At 43.3% G+C, this 16,052-nt stretch overlaps 1 protein-coding gene across 4 annotated transcripts in view; it reads left to right on the top strand.

Annotated features, from left to right (window-relative positions):
- The window catches only part of LOC142563654 (uncharacterized), a 40,527-nt gene that overhangs the window by 9,838 nt on the left and 14,637 nt on the right, over positions 1 to 16,052 (top strand). For all 4 annotated transcript variants that reach the window (XR_012824369.1, XM_075674236.1, XM_075674237.1 and 1 more), the window contains exons 6-12: positions 1,344 to 1,598; positions 2,891 to 3,178; positions 3,720 to 3,938; positions 5,799 to 6,758; positions 13,271 to 13,514; positions 14,476 to 14,611; positions 15,243 to 15,292. Coding sequence is in view for 3 of the 4 variants with exons in the window: in XM_075674236.1 (XP_075530351.1) it covers positions 1,344 to 1,598; positions 2,891 to 3,178; positions 3,720 to 3,938; positions 5,799 to 6,758; positions 13,271 to 13,514; positions 14,476 to 14,611; positions 15,243 to 15,292 (2,152 nt within the window). In the remaining variant the exon portion in view is untranslated. The remainder of the gene's footprint in view (positions 1 to 1,343; positions 1,599 to 2,890; positions 3,179 to 3,719; positions 3,939 to 5,798; positions 6,759 to 13,270; positions 13,515 to 14,475; positions 14,612 to 15,242; positions 15,293 to 16,052) is intronic.

Raw genomic sequence — 16,052 nt, 5'->3', positions numbered from 1 at the left:
CTTTTCTTCTTTTAACATAGGTAGAACATGAGGCAATATAATAAGATCTTGATGGCGCAACCCACTGCCCCATTCCAAAGGGGACGCTCATAGCATGCATGCATGCATGCATGCATACATACATACATACATACATACATACATACATACATACATACATACATACATACATACATACATACATACATACATACATTCGAGTCATTTTGAGTGAACATTTGCTTGTTTCTTCCTTTGTATATTGCGCTGTACCAGTTCTAGAATGCAATACCAACTTGCCCAATCCTCAAACCTAGTGCTTCATTAACATTACATTTGCATAACATTTGCTTCAACGTTTGCATAAACATCAAAGAAAGCTTTGCTTAACACCCAGTTCCACATATGTGTGAGAGCCACTAAATTGGGTTCGCAAGCTTTCTGGACTGGGGGAACTCAACCTGTCTTCCCAGAGTGCCACGGAATATCCTCCCTCAATTTTTTTCCCTAACGATTTGTTATGGCCTCACAATGATTGTTGCAACGAATGTTTATCGCAAACACTACCGAAGTGCAAAAATGCTGGTTTTAATTCTTAAATTCAAAAAGTAGTGTAAAAATGTTCCCAAGGAGGGATGGAATCTGTTATGTTTTGGCCGCTTGCAGAACCCTAAAATGCTGTTATCCGATTCCAATGTGGGAACCCTTGCTAAAGCTTTATGAATTTGAGGCAGGCAGGAAAGGAGAAATAACAGGACAGCCTGGCAGCAGCACCTGCCCTGTTTTGCATAAGGTCTGTGTTTGCTCATGAAATGTTGTGCTTGCTCGCTCTCCTTCCTGAGATGTGAGTGAGTGCTGAGGAGAGCGCATGCGGTCATTAGTGGTGCTGTGGATGAGTGAATGTGGGTGTGAGTGCATCTGTCTGGCATTTTTGTACTTATGCTGCCCTTGCAGCACAAGGTCAATCGTGTTCACTTGCACACCAGTTCACTTGCAGAGGTGTTCACTTTCACAGGGGTTCACTTGTACACGTGGGCTAGCATTACGTGTGTGTGCCACCAAACATGGACCTCTAATATGAAAGGGTACAAGCCAAGTCTGGTGTGATGATGGCCTCGTACTTGAGAACATCTATAGCCAACCAGAAAATTCTTTAATTAAGGAATGAGAAGACTTCTATTTAAAAACTTGGGAATGGTGAATTGGGATGTTTTTTTTCTTGCAAAAGAAAACAAAAAATTGTAGAAGACATGCCACCTAGCTTGGTCTAGACAGGTTCACTGTAGAGGATTTCTTTTGCATTGTGAAGAACTAAGTGCTGCTTCTGCAGAAAAAGGAAAAAGCCAACTTTGTTGTGCTTACAGGTGTTTGGAAACTCGAGCGCGCTGACCAAACACAAGCTGACGCACTCGGACGAGCGGAAGTACGTATGCAGCCAGTGCCACAAGGCATTCAAACGGCAGGACCACCTCAATGGCCACCTGCTGACGCATCGCAACAAGAAGCCCTACGAGTGCGATGTCGAGGGCTGTGACAAGAGCTACTGTGATGCTCGCTCCCTGCGGCGTCACAAGGAGAACCACCATGCCTCTGTGGCTCTCACCCTGGTGCCCTTCCAGGTGGGGCTTCGGCTGTGGCTACAACTTCCATCGCCATGCACTTTAAGGGATACTAAACAGAAAATTTTGTTGAGCTGTAGTATTAGATGACAATTCGACGATATCAAAAAGCCAATCATATCATGAGAGAAAGCTTGATAAGCCAGAAAAGACATGAACAAAGAAAAGGTTATCATTGAATATGTGGCCAGACTGATCATGGGTGGCTACTAAAACAGTCTTTAAAAGCAGTTTTGAAGGCTGTTTCAGCAGCAGTACTACTTCTTGCTTGGAGTATGAAACAAGCATCAGCTTACAGAGGCTGTATGACAGTTTCTCAATGAATACAGAACTGCTAATAAGCATTTTGAATTTGAAGCTTAGTACAGTTGCAATCTCTCGGAAGCAGACTCTCTTGAAGTAGAAAATGTGTACTGGCGATCCTAAATCTTCAAAAAAAAATGTATTTTTAAAATTATTGAATGCTGGTAAAGACATTCTGACCTTCATGAGGCTAAGAGCTTCTGTATCAGCAGGATTATGCAGTGGTACTCCCTGTACTGTATTGAAGTCTTCTGTTCCCTGCACTTCAACAACTATCAGGATAAATCCTGACTCAGCCCTGATCTGTTTTCTATGTGGAAGCGGAATAAAAATGAAATGAAAATTCAAACATAAGCAGGTGTGAATAGACTGAACTGTGTTTTGTTTCTGCTTTTGCTTGCGGAATTTTTGCTATGGAGGGAAATTAATGGGCTGCACAATGTTATATGAAGGAAGTACAGCACTGCATATTCACGTAATCTTGCATAAGACATGCTTTTTGTGTGCATGAGATGTGCACCTGTAGTCTTGCATAAAATGTGCATATGACCCATTTTTAAACTGCAAAGCTTTCTTTCTGAAAAACTTGTGTGGTTTTCCCTTATAGCATCGTGCTACAGGCGAGTGGGTGACAACTTTTCCTTTCTTTCCTCTTTGCGGGCTTGTGCATAACTGATTAGGTTTAGTCTGTGTCCCTGTGCTTCGAGTTGCCAATTAATTAGGCCTCGCTGTGATCTGACAGTCCCCTGGTTAGCTCACATGGTAGAGTAACCACTCCGAAAAGGTGCTAGTCTTCGGTTTGGTTGCTGGACCAAGACGAATTTTTCTTCAACTGTGGAGCTTTCTTTCTGAGAAACCTGTATGGGTTTCCTTTGTAGCTTCATGCTACAGGCTGGCGGATGATAATTTTTCCTTTAGAGGTGTGCTTAGTTAGCTTTTTCTTGTCTGTGTTTCAATTTACCCTGATGGTACACATTCATGTGGTGCAGGCCATCCCGCTGCCACCTCAGTTGCAACTTGTGGCATTTCCATCCGAAGATGGAGGGACCTCAGTGTGGGCTCCAGTGGGGGGAACTGGTCAGCGCCCTCTGCTGGTGGCACCGACAACACAGGGCGCAACCGTGCAGCAAGCCCCACCACCGCAATCGTCGCAGCAGGAAGCACAGCAGCAGACTTCTCAGCGGCAGCCTTCGCCTAGACCATCGTCGCAGCCCGAAGGTCCACCACTTTTACAACAGCTTCTGGAGCCAAACAAGACGTGGACAACTGTGTCAGCGGTGAGTAGGTGGCAGTAGAAGGACAGGGATGGTGGGCAAGTGGGAAGTTACTTATTCTAAGCAGTGTGCACAAAGCGATGAAGACAGCCTTGGGAGGACGTTGGACGAGTGCTACAGATCAAGTGAAAGTTTGTTCAGGAAAGCATGCTAATATGCAAATGTTAGGGAGAACACAGGACAAATGCTGTCCTTCAACTGAAAGTTCATTCAGGAAAGCACACTAATATGACCTTGATGTTTTCCGTTTTGTGGTATCTCGAAAATCCCCTATTATAAATGTCGTAGCATATATGTAGACAGAAGACCAATACTGAGACTAACAACACATCGCCTTTGTTCGTTCAAAGCTTGTCGTTTGCATATTAGTATGTTTTCTGAATAAACTTTAGTTGATAAGCAGTGCTTGTCCTATGCTTTCTCTAAGTCCATCACTTAGGGAAGTCGTCCTCAAGAGACAGTGTGTGGGCTCAGCACTTGACTTATTGATTGGTTTATTTGTTTCTTTGTTTGTTCATTTATGGCTTGTATACTGGCAATGCAGGTCCCATATTCTGCAGAGGCAATAAATGAGCCATCGCAGGGAAATGGTGGCAGCTCACTGTCGTCTGCGCTGGACGCTGTGCCAATGGCAGCCACAGAATGCCTCTGCAGCCTCTGCCATCAGAAACTGACCAGCCTGTCCGAACTAGAGCAGCACATGCGGCTCCACCAGCCACCTGCTACGACTGCCACCACACAGAGCACGGCCATTTTCACGCAGGTAAACAGTTTCGTCAGCTATCGTACCACCTACCCAAGAAAGTCGTTGAACAGGTATGGTACTGTAGGAGCTCATTGAAAAGCTGGCATTGTTATTCTGGAACACGTGCAGATTGTATGATAATGTGGGAAGGAATGCAACAAAAAAGCAAGTAAATGGGCATGCTGTACATCACTGTTATTTTTGCACATGCCATATACACTAAAACCTCGTTAAGCCATACCCGCTTAAACAGTAGTTTTGTTTTAAATGTAGTAAAGTCAAATCTCCGACTCAGCGGCCATTGAACATAATGTGTTTTGTGTCCGCATAAACCGTACCAGCTTATTGCATACGTATTGGTTAACACATAGTGTTTCCACTTTTCGTCATGAAAAAATGGCGGTGTGTCGTATCCATCGGGCTGCCCGGCAGAACAAGCCTCGGAGATCGGAACAACAGCCTCCAAGCGCCTTGTGCGTTCGCGCGTGAAGCCACATCAACATCATTTCGGCGGCGTGCCAAAGAGTGTTGTGGCGTCGCGTAAGTGAGGACTCACGTCATGCTGAAGCGGATGCTGAGCATAGAAGAAAAATTAGACATTGTTCATGCTATCGAACGTGACACGAAGAAGTCGGCGCTGGCACGCGACAGGGATCTGCTGTTGACTACGGTGTGTGGCATTTAGAATGTGAAGTTGCTCGGCAGCGCTGCTGCGACCGCAAAGAGATGTCGGCTTCGAGGTTCGGCTTTTTGCCATCGTTGCCTCTGTTGTTGCCGAAGTGTCGGCTAGCAACAGTGATGAGGACGACACGGAAAGTGACAGCACGGGCGATTCAGGCCCGACAGTGGCAGAAGCTGCACGTTACGTCAGCCTCACGAATGCAATCGTCGCGACGAGAATAGCACATCGCAATCAGAAAGGCGCCCCGCGACTTCTGCAGCGCTACCGTGCGCGTGCACGCAGAATACGTTGCGCCAACGAGGAATCTGCCATGCGAGTGTTTGCAGAGAAGAGGGGGGGGGGGGGCCGAAAAGCTGCCTCGCAGCTTCAGTAAGTTTGAGGCCGCTGTCATCGCTGCTAGGCCGCGGCGGCGCCAAACGAAAATAACACTTTTGTCGCGCGAAGCGAATAACTACTGCATGTTTTTTTTCCCTTTCATCGCACTCTCTCTGAGTTCCGTTTTTGACAGGTAAGTGGTCGATCTCATGCTATTTCGGTTAAACAGTACTACCGTTTAGTGTGTACTTTTTCCGAGCTCCGGCCAACTACGGTTTAACGAGGTTTCACTGTAGTTTTGATTGCACTTTGTGGAGTCAATGAATGGAATATTCTTCTTTTTCATTGAAACGGTGTAACTGCAGCCGTTGGTATACTCCCATGTGGGCCTTGTGATGGTGTAGTACTTCCTTTGTACCATTATACGTTCCTAGCGAAGCATTAGCTTTCAACCACAATTAGAAGTGTGGATGTTGTGTTATTTTGCCCATCAAAACATGGATTCCTTGCTGTCTTTCACAAATTGCAATAGTTGCAAGAGGGAAAAAGAAAACTGCTTTAAAATTGTCTAGTAAAACCCATTATGCACCTGATATCTACACTCCAATCACGGGTGCGATACAATTTTTTTTAGCAGTTTTCTTATAATTGATTCATTGTCACGGTGCTTAAATTGAGCAGTACTCTTATCTATTTGCGACGATTAAAAACAGCAATTCCGCAAATACATTTTTTTTTTTCCGGGCAGACAGTCTTCACATAATATCTGACTTCATGTGGTTGAACTGTCTGAGATATTTGCAAATACTTGTGGCAAACCTTGCCCCGCCTTGCATAGGTGCCCATAGTTTTGCTGAAGTTCCGGCATCTTATTCTTCCAGGGCCTTCAAGGAACGTGCCAGTCATCCATGGAGCCTGCTACAGTAGGCAGATCAAACATGGCTATTCTACAGCCAGACGAAGTCGTCACATCTGCTGCGCCAAGCCAACAACGTCCTGTGCCTCTGCTCCCACCTCTGAATACATGGGCCATAAGGCCAGCTCGTCCATTGTTGACGAGTACCAACAACGAGCGTCGACGCCACTCTGACTCGGACCACTTGGCCTTCGAAGGCAGCAGCGGTCTCCTTGCTGACCTCCTACTGGGACCTCGACGCACTTCTAGAGTGGGCTCTGACCCAGGACTCGAACCTCTGCCCTCCTTTGAGCAGCTGCAGGGGCTGGTGGCATCGTCTCGGAGCTCACTTGTGCCATCGCCTGATGGCATGCAGTCTGGCATGTCGTACGGTGACTCCCATCAGCACGAGGACGTGTTTGCAGCCATTAGCGATGCATTTGATGAGGAAGAAGAGAAGCCAAACAAAGACATGTGCAGTTTTGTCGACAACCACTCACCACACCACGGCGGACTCGGACGGTCTCCAGCGACAACTCTGGTGCAGTCCCAGACGAGCTTTGGCCACGAAGTGGTGTGCGTGCCGGACTCACCGCCGCTCGTCGAAACCAAGGAGATCAAGTCTGAGCCAACTTATGAACAAATGGACATTCAGCAATCTGTGGAAACTTTAACTGTGCACAGGACTGTAGAGATTACTGCACCAACGACAGTGTCAACAATAGTGCACTCAAACACTCCGCCGCCTGCCAGGCATCCGGTTGCACCAGATGTTGGTAGCACTCAACCTGCCGAAGCTCTGGAGGGTCCTTTGGAGCCGAAGAAACCTGTGGAAGGCACTGAAGAAGTGCCTTCGTGCCGAGCTGCAGAATGTGATGATGACGATGTGTTTTTAAGCCCTATTCCAACGTGCCCCTTGCGGAGCCGACGGAAACACAGACCAGAGGTGAGATCTCCACTTTTTTTTCTGAAGCTATAGTCATTGTAAACATGCATATGCCTAGTGCTGATATTGGTGAGAAATATTTTAGATTCACTTTGTTATATCCGTGAATATTAAATTGAGATTCGACTGTAAATGAAAAGTTGTGTTTAGCCTGAAAGCAGAAATGCCGGAGAAGACTTCAACTGACAAGGTCAGTTCAAGTCTTCAATTCAAGTCTTCTGTGATGTAAAGGCATTCTTGCAAAGATGCACCAGCATTGTTGGAGGTTATCCTCCGCCTACTGCTTAATTTGAGTAAGTCAAGGGGTCTCCATACGGAAGGCACCACACATATAAGTTCTAGTGTTCCTGTGATGACTGCAAATTGGCAGTAGTGAAAATCTCCAACAGAGTAGTTTGTAATTTTTAAGTGAATAGGTTATGAATAGTAAGTGAATAGAAGTAAGAGTAGTTTGTAAGTGAATTGTAATTGTTTGTTATTACAAGTTGGTGACTGTGGTTTAGCAATTATGAACAGACGGAGTTATGTCATTTGAGCTGGCACTGTACCTTCACAGTGCCAGTCCTGTCCTGTGTGTCCTAGGTTTCTAATTTTCTTGCTTATGAAGTCTCTGATGCTTCAAACAGCTTGGAGAACTGATCCATCATTTTAGGAGGAAGTATTAAGTTGGGAACACCTATTTAAGTAGGTGGGAATAGAGAATTAATTTTGCTTGGCATTCACTGCACTCAATTTGGTGTTGGTGGCATTAAAAACAAAAGTTAGAATTGATTTTAGTTATATTGATTTCTTGACAAAGGTAGTTGAAAATTACAAAATTGAGAAACTGAAGCATAAGCTCCATGACTAAGCATTAGAAGGCACTATTACATGTAAACTGCACCCATTCAGGCATCTAGACAAGACAAAATTTATGCTGTACACTGCTCAGTAATATACCAGAAGTTACTGAGTACAACTTTTGTGATACCCTGGTAAACATTAACTATTTCATCCAAGCCGTACTTGTATATTAATTTTGTCAAGTTGAAATGCGGTCGCAGACGCAGTTAGATAAGTGCAATGTCTAATTTTGTTGCAGGCTTAAATTCGTAAACATTGTACTTGAATTCTTAGTTTTAATCTTGCAGATTTTAGGCATGTTTATAAAAGCTATATGGCCATAAGTAAGTTCTACTTGCTACAATTGCTAAAATTGAGCTTTTACTCTTAACTGCAACAAATTTTACTTGAATCGGTTGAATGGTTTTCTTATGAGAAAATATCTACATTTCACATGTTTGAATTTTCTTGAGTATTAGAAGTAGAATTTTATTTTTGTCCTTACGTTTTTAAAAAAGAATTCTCAATTGGTAAATTAAAAAAAATTAAAGCATGTTGTTTGCAACTATATAACTCTGCGATAAAAGCACAACACAATTCTGGGGCCACATTATGGAAGAATTCCTTTATTATTATTACTGGTTTCCTATTGAACATTCCAGTGAGTGGTTGATGCTGGTGATAAATGCTTGGCATCATGCCAGCCAGTGACAACAGGCAGAAAGAATGAAATAGAATCGTTTAATAATGCCAATGCCAATGTTTGCCATTGTAATTTTGGTCCCATCCAACGAATAGTGCATCACAATCTTGGGATAACATCCAGAAGAATGTGTTGCAGTTTGTCCTCAGTAGGTAAACTCAGAACTGTGATCATCCACTACTGAATTGCACCGTTTATCTAGTTTACCCTCTTTTGCAACTAGAAGAAAACTGATTAATAATGTTCTTTAATCTTGGCAACAGTGACAGCTGCATTAATATAACCTACTGCATCGCAGCAGATGGCAAAAGATGCACATGATAGTCGTGATAAGATGTTCCGCAAGTCCTTTTGCCGTTGTACTACTTCTGTATATAGCATCTTTCCTTGCACTTTCCTTGCATAGTGGAACTAACACCCGGTTGCGATTTTGTGTGCAGACACTGTAGAATTTTTTTCACCACAAATATAAAAACTGCTTTTTGAAGGAGTGCCATGAAAGATTAGCAGGTTTCCATTCTCGTCGTCTTTTTCCGACTTGTGTGACTTCACACATTTTTACTGTCTGCCACACAGTGCACCTGTTTGTCCTTGATGCAACTATTTGTGTACACTTGGTGTGTTATTTTGGTTTTCACTTTAGGCATGTTATATACCTTCTCTAGTTATACCTTTGTAACCAGCTGCCTTGACACCTTCCATATTTACTCGATTCTAACGCGGCTCGATTGTAACGTGCACCCGCTGTGTCCAAAAAAAGGGTAAAAAAACCACCCTTGGTTGTAACGCCCACCCATTTGCGGTGACCTAAAAAAAAAAAAAAAAAAAAAAGTCCAGAAATACAACTTTCTCACATTTGGAAAAAACAAAGCTTTACTCCCAATGCACTAAAGTCGCAATAAATAAAAAAGTCGCAGTTTCGTGCGAAAGGTGAAGCATCAAATGCAATAGCAAATTAGTAGACAGCTATATGAAAAGTAAGGATAGTAGTTTTATCGGCCATATAATGTTTTAAACATTCGCTTACCTACTAAATTATTAAGCATGGTGTCACGCACACACAAGCATGAACACGTCTCACTAAATGACCGCGGAAACTCTTTATCAAAATGCTGGAGTGAGGAAGTGCAGTATCAGGAGTGAGGGAATTGACCTTTGTGCGGCCTCTTGCTTTGACGCGAACTAAGCGACAAGAACACAGCGCTGTGCGCCTAGATGCGTATACTCTTTTCTCCGCCACTGATCACTTTCAAGATAGGGACTGCGCGGCCGCACCGTACGTAGCAGCCGCCAGTGTAGAACGCCTCCCCTGTTTGCGCCAGTACCGCACGCAAGTTTTAGGAACTCTGAACACCCGTGATGTGGCCCGATTTCCGTCCGTCTCCACACACGTGATCGCTTTCCTTTTAATTGCGGCAACGTGAGGAACTCTGCATGACTTTGCAGTCGGCACTTCCATGCTGATAGAGCAGACGCAGAAAATGGGAAGATGGACGATGTGCTAACCTAAAGGAAGCATTGCCTAAGCACACATACTACAGCACATGGAGAAATCTACGGCAGCTAGGCTCGAAGCGTGTACGAGGCGGCCATCTTGAAATGTCGATGGCGATTTGGTAATGCAGATTTAGGGTCGTACTCAATTCTAAGCGCACAAAATTTTTGCACCCGTTTTATAGGAAAAAAAGTGCGCATTAGATTCGAGTAAATACGGTAAATCTGGTCGGCAGCCTTACCTATATATCGCTAAGTTAATGTATAACACATCCCCTGGAAATTTTATCTGATTGTCTAAACTTGGCATGTACTATATAATGCATTATTTCGCAGCTTATGTGAACTCATTATGATACGCAAGTTCTCCAGAAGTCCTGCTCCCAAATTAGTGGTATATTTCACAGCAGCGCATCCACTTCAAATCCTAGTAGATTGACTTTTATTTTCTGTGTTCTGGAAGTTTTTCTTGAAAAAGTGTGACACCATAATATTCTCCTGTCATTAGAATTTAGTTTCCTTAAATTCGACCAACACCAAGGAAGATTTCTCTGTTCCTGGGTACATAGATAGCTTTCGAAGAAAAACTTAACCTTTAAAAGCCATTAGCAACACTAAATTTTAGTCTGCTGAACTAGTCAAGACACTGTTCTCATTTATTTAGTAGAAAAAAGTTGCTTATTAACAGAGGAAATCAATGGCATCTCTCTTTGTAACCTTCACAGCTGAACTGCAGTGTTGGTATTGCTAGTATGATCCCAAGAATCTGACTAGGTGAGCTAGTTAGTACATTGTGGGGAATGGCATGCGAACGACAAGCGAACGGCACTAAAAATGGGACAAAACATGCTTCCTTGTGCCTTCTTGTTCTGCCTCATTTTTAGCGCTGTTTGCTTACAAATATCAAAAATTTCCAAGCATTCTTGCGTGTTTGGCCATTATTGTGGAGAAGTTCTAAGCACTCATCAGACTCGGTTTATTTATTTATTTATTTATTTATTTATTTATTTGTTTATTTATTTATTTATTTATTTAATAATTTATTAAGAAACCCACAGCACCAAGGCATTACAGAGCGGGGGCAGGGTACAAGAAGTACATATCACACCTCTGCTCCCAGACAGAGTTTAAGTGCAAAGTTCTCCCTCCTACCTCGCCCCCCCCCCTCCAAAAGAAAAGGCAAAGCCCTTAGCAACGCATGTCTACAACATAAAAAAAAAAGCATCATTTGATTCAACACTTGCAACATCACTCAGCAGTCTATTCCATTCCTTAATGGTCTTAGGAAAAAAAGACATTCTAAACAATCCAGCTTTTGTCGCGAATTCATGGACTTTAAAATCATGATCAACACGGTTGGATCTATAAAAAGGTTCTTGCACATATTTTTAGCGATCATCCCGCACAGCTGAATAATAAATAACATGAAAAAACTTCAGATGCAACTTCTTTTGGCACGTGTTGAGCGATTCCCAGTTGAGTGTTTCCTTCGTGCGCAATGCACTGTACCGAGCCCCGCCTGTGCCAGGTACGAAACGAGGGGCAATGCTCTGCACCCAATCCCAGTTATCTTTAGAATGCAACCTTGTACTTTTTCATTGGTAAACTATTTTCTAATCAAAATGCTGTGGATGCTGTCCAAATGTCATAAAATTGGAGGGGCTTGTGTGGGTAGCTCAGGCCTGCCTTTATTTATTCTAATATGATTAATGCGTGAAGGCATTACAGAAAGGTATCTCCTAAAGAAGAGTGTCTTTTAAAGAAGGTATCTTCTAAAAAAGGGTGCCTTTTACAGAAGGGTACCTTTTACGGAAGTGTGTTCTTTACTGAAGTGTGTTCTTTACTGAAGGGTGTTCTTTACTGAAGGGTGTTCTATGCTGAAAGGGTGTTCTATGCTGAAAGGGTGTTCTATACTGAAGGGTGTTTTCTTTAACAAAAAGATGTCACAGTTTTGCCCGAAAGGTGAAGCCTCGATTGCAATAGCAAATTAGTAGGCAGCTATACAATGTAAGTATACTACTTTTATTGGCCGCATAAAGTCGTGAACATTTGCTTACTAAATTACTACATTTGCTTACTCAATGACTATGGAGACTCGATGTCAAAATGCTGTAGTGAGGAAGCTTGGCAGCAGCAGGAAGCGAATTGCATGAAGGAAGGCCTGCATGACCGCGCACTTTGTTCACATCGTAGATCGCTTTCAAGATATGGCGCCCGCACGGCCTTGCCGTACGCAGAAGCCGCCAGAGTAGAACGCCCCCCTCCGCCTGGTACCTTGCACATGACGGAAGGCAGTGCGCTTCCACCCCGCTTTCTTCCCTTGAGCGTGTGAGCTTGAACCGCAATCGCCTAGTGACCCTCACAGGTTTCATTTGCACATACAGCATACAGCACACAGCGACAATGTTATCGTGCTTAGACTTTATACGAACGCTCACAATGATGGCAGAAATGTGCCTGGAATGGCCATATAATTGGTATCGCAATAAAAGAGGGTTGAAGCATCTTTTCTGCGATCACATTTTGACAGGGGGAAATGCAAAAATGCCAGTGTACCGTGTACTGGATACATGTTAAGGAACTCCATGTGGTCAAAATTAATCCATAGTCCCCCATTATGGTGTGCCTCATAATGATATTGTGGCTTTTGCTTGTAAAAGCACAATTTAATTAAGCATCTTTTCTGGTTTGCTCCACTCGCAGTACGAGTTATTTTTCTGGTATCCCAGAAGTACAATTCACCGTTTTACGTTAATCTAATGTTCCTTGCCAGTGTCTCTTTAAAGGAAGCTTTACCTCGGGTGCTCCTGTATAAGTACATGGGGACAAAAAGATAATTTTTCTTGGCAACCAGTGTACAATGGGATGAGGTTTGTTGCATTCAAAAGTAAAAGTAAATCTACTGATTGTAGGGAGCGGATTTTTTATTTAGGATTAATTATTTTCCAAAGTTCAATGTCACAAAATTTTAAATAACACATGTATCAAATTTACTTTTGTAAACTGCTTGTATTGAGACATCTGAAGCAGACAAAACTGATGTAATATGCACTGCTCTGAAATATGTCATTCATATGTGAGTAATACTTCTGCAAAGCTCTTGTAAGCTTAGCAATATTTTCATGTAAACTGTGTACCCGAATGTCACATGTGTCTGCTTCAGATGCCCAAACAGATGCAGAACTAAGATATCTTGTTTTGGTGCAGAGTTATATTTTTGTAAACATTGTGCTTAAAAAAATTTTTTTTTCACTTGCTTATATTCGGCAAATTCCTAAAACACAAGAGGCCCTAAATCAAAATTCTGCTTCCTGTAGTTAGTATGGTTCAGCTTTCTTTCTCAAATGCAACAAATGTCGTTTAAATCAGTCTAGCAAATGTTTCATAACAGCATTTCTGTGTTTTACATGTATTTGAATGGGGAAATCTGAGTTGGCCCCAAGCTAGAGCTTCCTCGTAAGACAATCCTGTTGTTTGCTGTGGCTTGCTGCAGCCCCTGTACATCCCACCCCACGTGAATGCCATCGGCTTCCCAAGTCGGCTGCGCTCTCCTCGTCTCTGGGACCCTTGCGGGGAGGCCGGGGGCTGCAAGGGGTCCGCTGGGGTCACCTCACCGCCCCCGTACACTCCACCTCCCATGCTCAGCCCACTCCGGTCAGGCTCCGGTCTCTTCTGGCACGTCTTCTCAGGGCCGCGGTCAGCTGGAGCAGTCACACCTCATGCTATCACTCCGAGGGGTGAGTGCTTACTACATCTTGCTATGCGAAGGATTTGGAGAGGGAAAGAAAAGCCATTTTTTCATCAACAGCGTTTTCCTGCTGTATGAAAACATGCTAACTCAAACGGCAACATATTTCACCAAGCATTTTGAGCCGGTATCTCTCAAAGCTGGTGTTAGACTTGCGGACAACTGTCTGTGGCAAAAAAGCAATAACTATGGGGCAGAGCTTCTGCACATATTTTAATGTGCCAAGTAGTCCGACAAAGTGCGAGAGCACTTTCTGTTTCGGTTTTTCAAAGCAGATATGAAAATCAGCATAGCCCGCTTGATACGTGTAACGGTTTTGCATTCGCCAAAATACAGAAGAGCAATGTGATAAAATAAAATTTAAATTTAACTCTGAGTGGTGGATCTTGTGAACATAAATGCTTGTAGTAAAGATGTAGTAAAGATGCTTATGCTCACCATGAAAATGTTTATGTTCTGTGTTCTCCATGTCAAATGCGAGTGATGGTGTCTATTTCCCTGAGTGCTGTCACATGCCTGCTTCACTTCTGTAGCATTCCTTCCATTACTAGAGAAGGTCATCTACAGGTTGTCTGCAGGACATTGAGTTTCTAGTAAACAGTTAAGCTTTTTATACCTGCTGACTCCTATACCGCAAGTACAGTGGGCACCTTCTCGTTAATTTGTCATTTACTGCACCTATGTATATGGCCAGCAAATATCATCACTATTTCAAATCTCCTATATTTAATAATTCAAGACAGCTATTGCTGGAACATCCAGCACATTCCAATTTTCACGTATGAGCAAAGAACAATTATCTGTGCTTCATCCAATGTGTGTGCATGTGTTTCTCCTTTTGTATTGTGTCTTCCTCCAGTAATGCAGCGCAACTTGGCCACACAAAGGTTACAATAGAAGGGCTCTGTTGATGGCTTACTTCAACCATTCTTGTGTTTCTGTGCATGCAGATCGGGTGAGCGCCGCCTACCCGCCACCTAGTGGTGGAGGCAGCGGTCTGGTGCCCCAGTCACCTCTGGAGAGTCCGTGCGAGGCGTCCCTCTCTGAAGAGGAGGGCGAGCTCGCTCCAGAGACAGACATCCTTCCGTAAGTGAGGCCACTGCAGCCTGGGGTATTTTGTTGGTGCGCTTATTGAAGCCTTGTTGTTAGCCTGAAAACGACAGAATGCTTCAGCAGTGGTAACATAGATTGGGGACTGGAGGGCCACTGTGTTGGGCTATTTATGCATGAATGAAAAGTGCGAAGAAGCCGGGGATTACGGGCACAAACGTAAGACACAAATGCACAGTTATGAACTTCAGCCACTGTGTCCAAATTGCTATTCTGTTGATGCACTAGCCTTCTTTTGCACTGTTCAGTTCACAGCATATGGCGATACTGGCAACACAAGGAGCATAATACATGGGAGTGGGCCTGGTGAATTCGTGTAACATCTTGCAACAACAAGAACGGATTCATATTAACAGCTCAGCGTTTTTAGAAATGGCAGCAACCATAGACTGTCCCCAAAAGGTTGTGAAGTCAAAATGACTGAAAATAATACTACTCTTCTGCTTAAATTCTCATGTGCTGGTATGACCCATCAGTCTAATATACATGTCATGACACTGTACTGTAGCTTCTGGTGATCGTGATACTTGCTGAACATAGGAATGAGCATCAGAACTTTTTTTATGATGCCTCTCGATTCTAATTGTTGTGTGTTTCTGTCACCCAGGCATGTCAATGTTGGTCCCCAGTTCCAAGCCCGGTTGCCCCCTTTAGATGGTGAGTTCATAGTTCTTAAAAAGAACACTTGTAGTAGGGCTTTTATTCCACTGTAGCGAAAGGCTGTTTATAACGAAATAAAATACAGTGAAAATTTTTTTTCACTGTCATAAGTTGGCCATTAAGCCAAACGTGTATAACGTTGCTGTGCCAGTGCCGTAACACAGCACAATTTCATGCAAGCCCTGATGAATTACATTCTGACACATCATTTCATAATCATCATTGTGCTGCTGCTACCCATGCAGCCTGAGGAGAGGATAAAAGACACTGTAAAAGGATGTGTAAATGGTGATCCTCACGGTTAGTGCATACTTAGCCAGCATTAGAGCACTTTCTTGTCAGCATATCTTTTTTTGGGATGTTGTCTTGTGGGTCAACGTTCTCATGGTGCTTTGTATGATGTCGCATGTAGTCTATTATGTGAGAAACTGCAGTCGTAGGAAGTTTGGTACGGCCGGGGCTGTCTTTAAGGGGCGCTAAGGGAAAGTCTGTTCAAGCTATGTTAGTATGTTACCCTTCTTTGGAATCCAAAAATATTCACTCTAACCATGAAAGAAGACATTGTAAGCCAGAAAAGAAAAAAAAATAAATAAAAGACTGGTTGAGATGCCACCTTCAAGTTTCCGTACTGGCTCGTTGCGAAGTCATTGCTTTTCACTGCCTCTGCTCAGGCCTAGTTACCTTTTAATTCACGGAGATGGACTGCATTGTATTCTAAGAGAGCCAAAGAATAAACTTCGCAAGTTTCAATGACCTT

Source organism: Dermacentor variabilis, chromosome 11 (genome assembly GCF_050947875.1).
Source record: "Dermacentor variabilis isolate Ectoservices chromosome 11, ASM5094787v1, whole genome shotgun sequence".
Taxonomy (NCBI): Eukaryota; Metazoa; Arthropoda; class Arachnida; order Ixodida; family Ixodidae; genus Dermacentor; species Dermacentor variabilis.
Note: the sequence above shows the minus strand (reverse complement) of the source record. Positions and strands in the feature narration are given on the sequence as shown.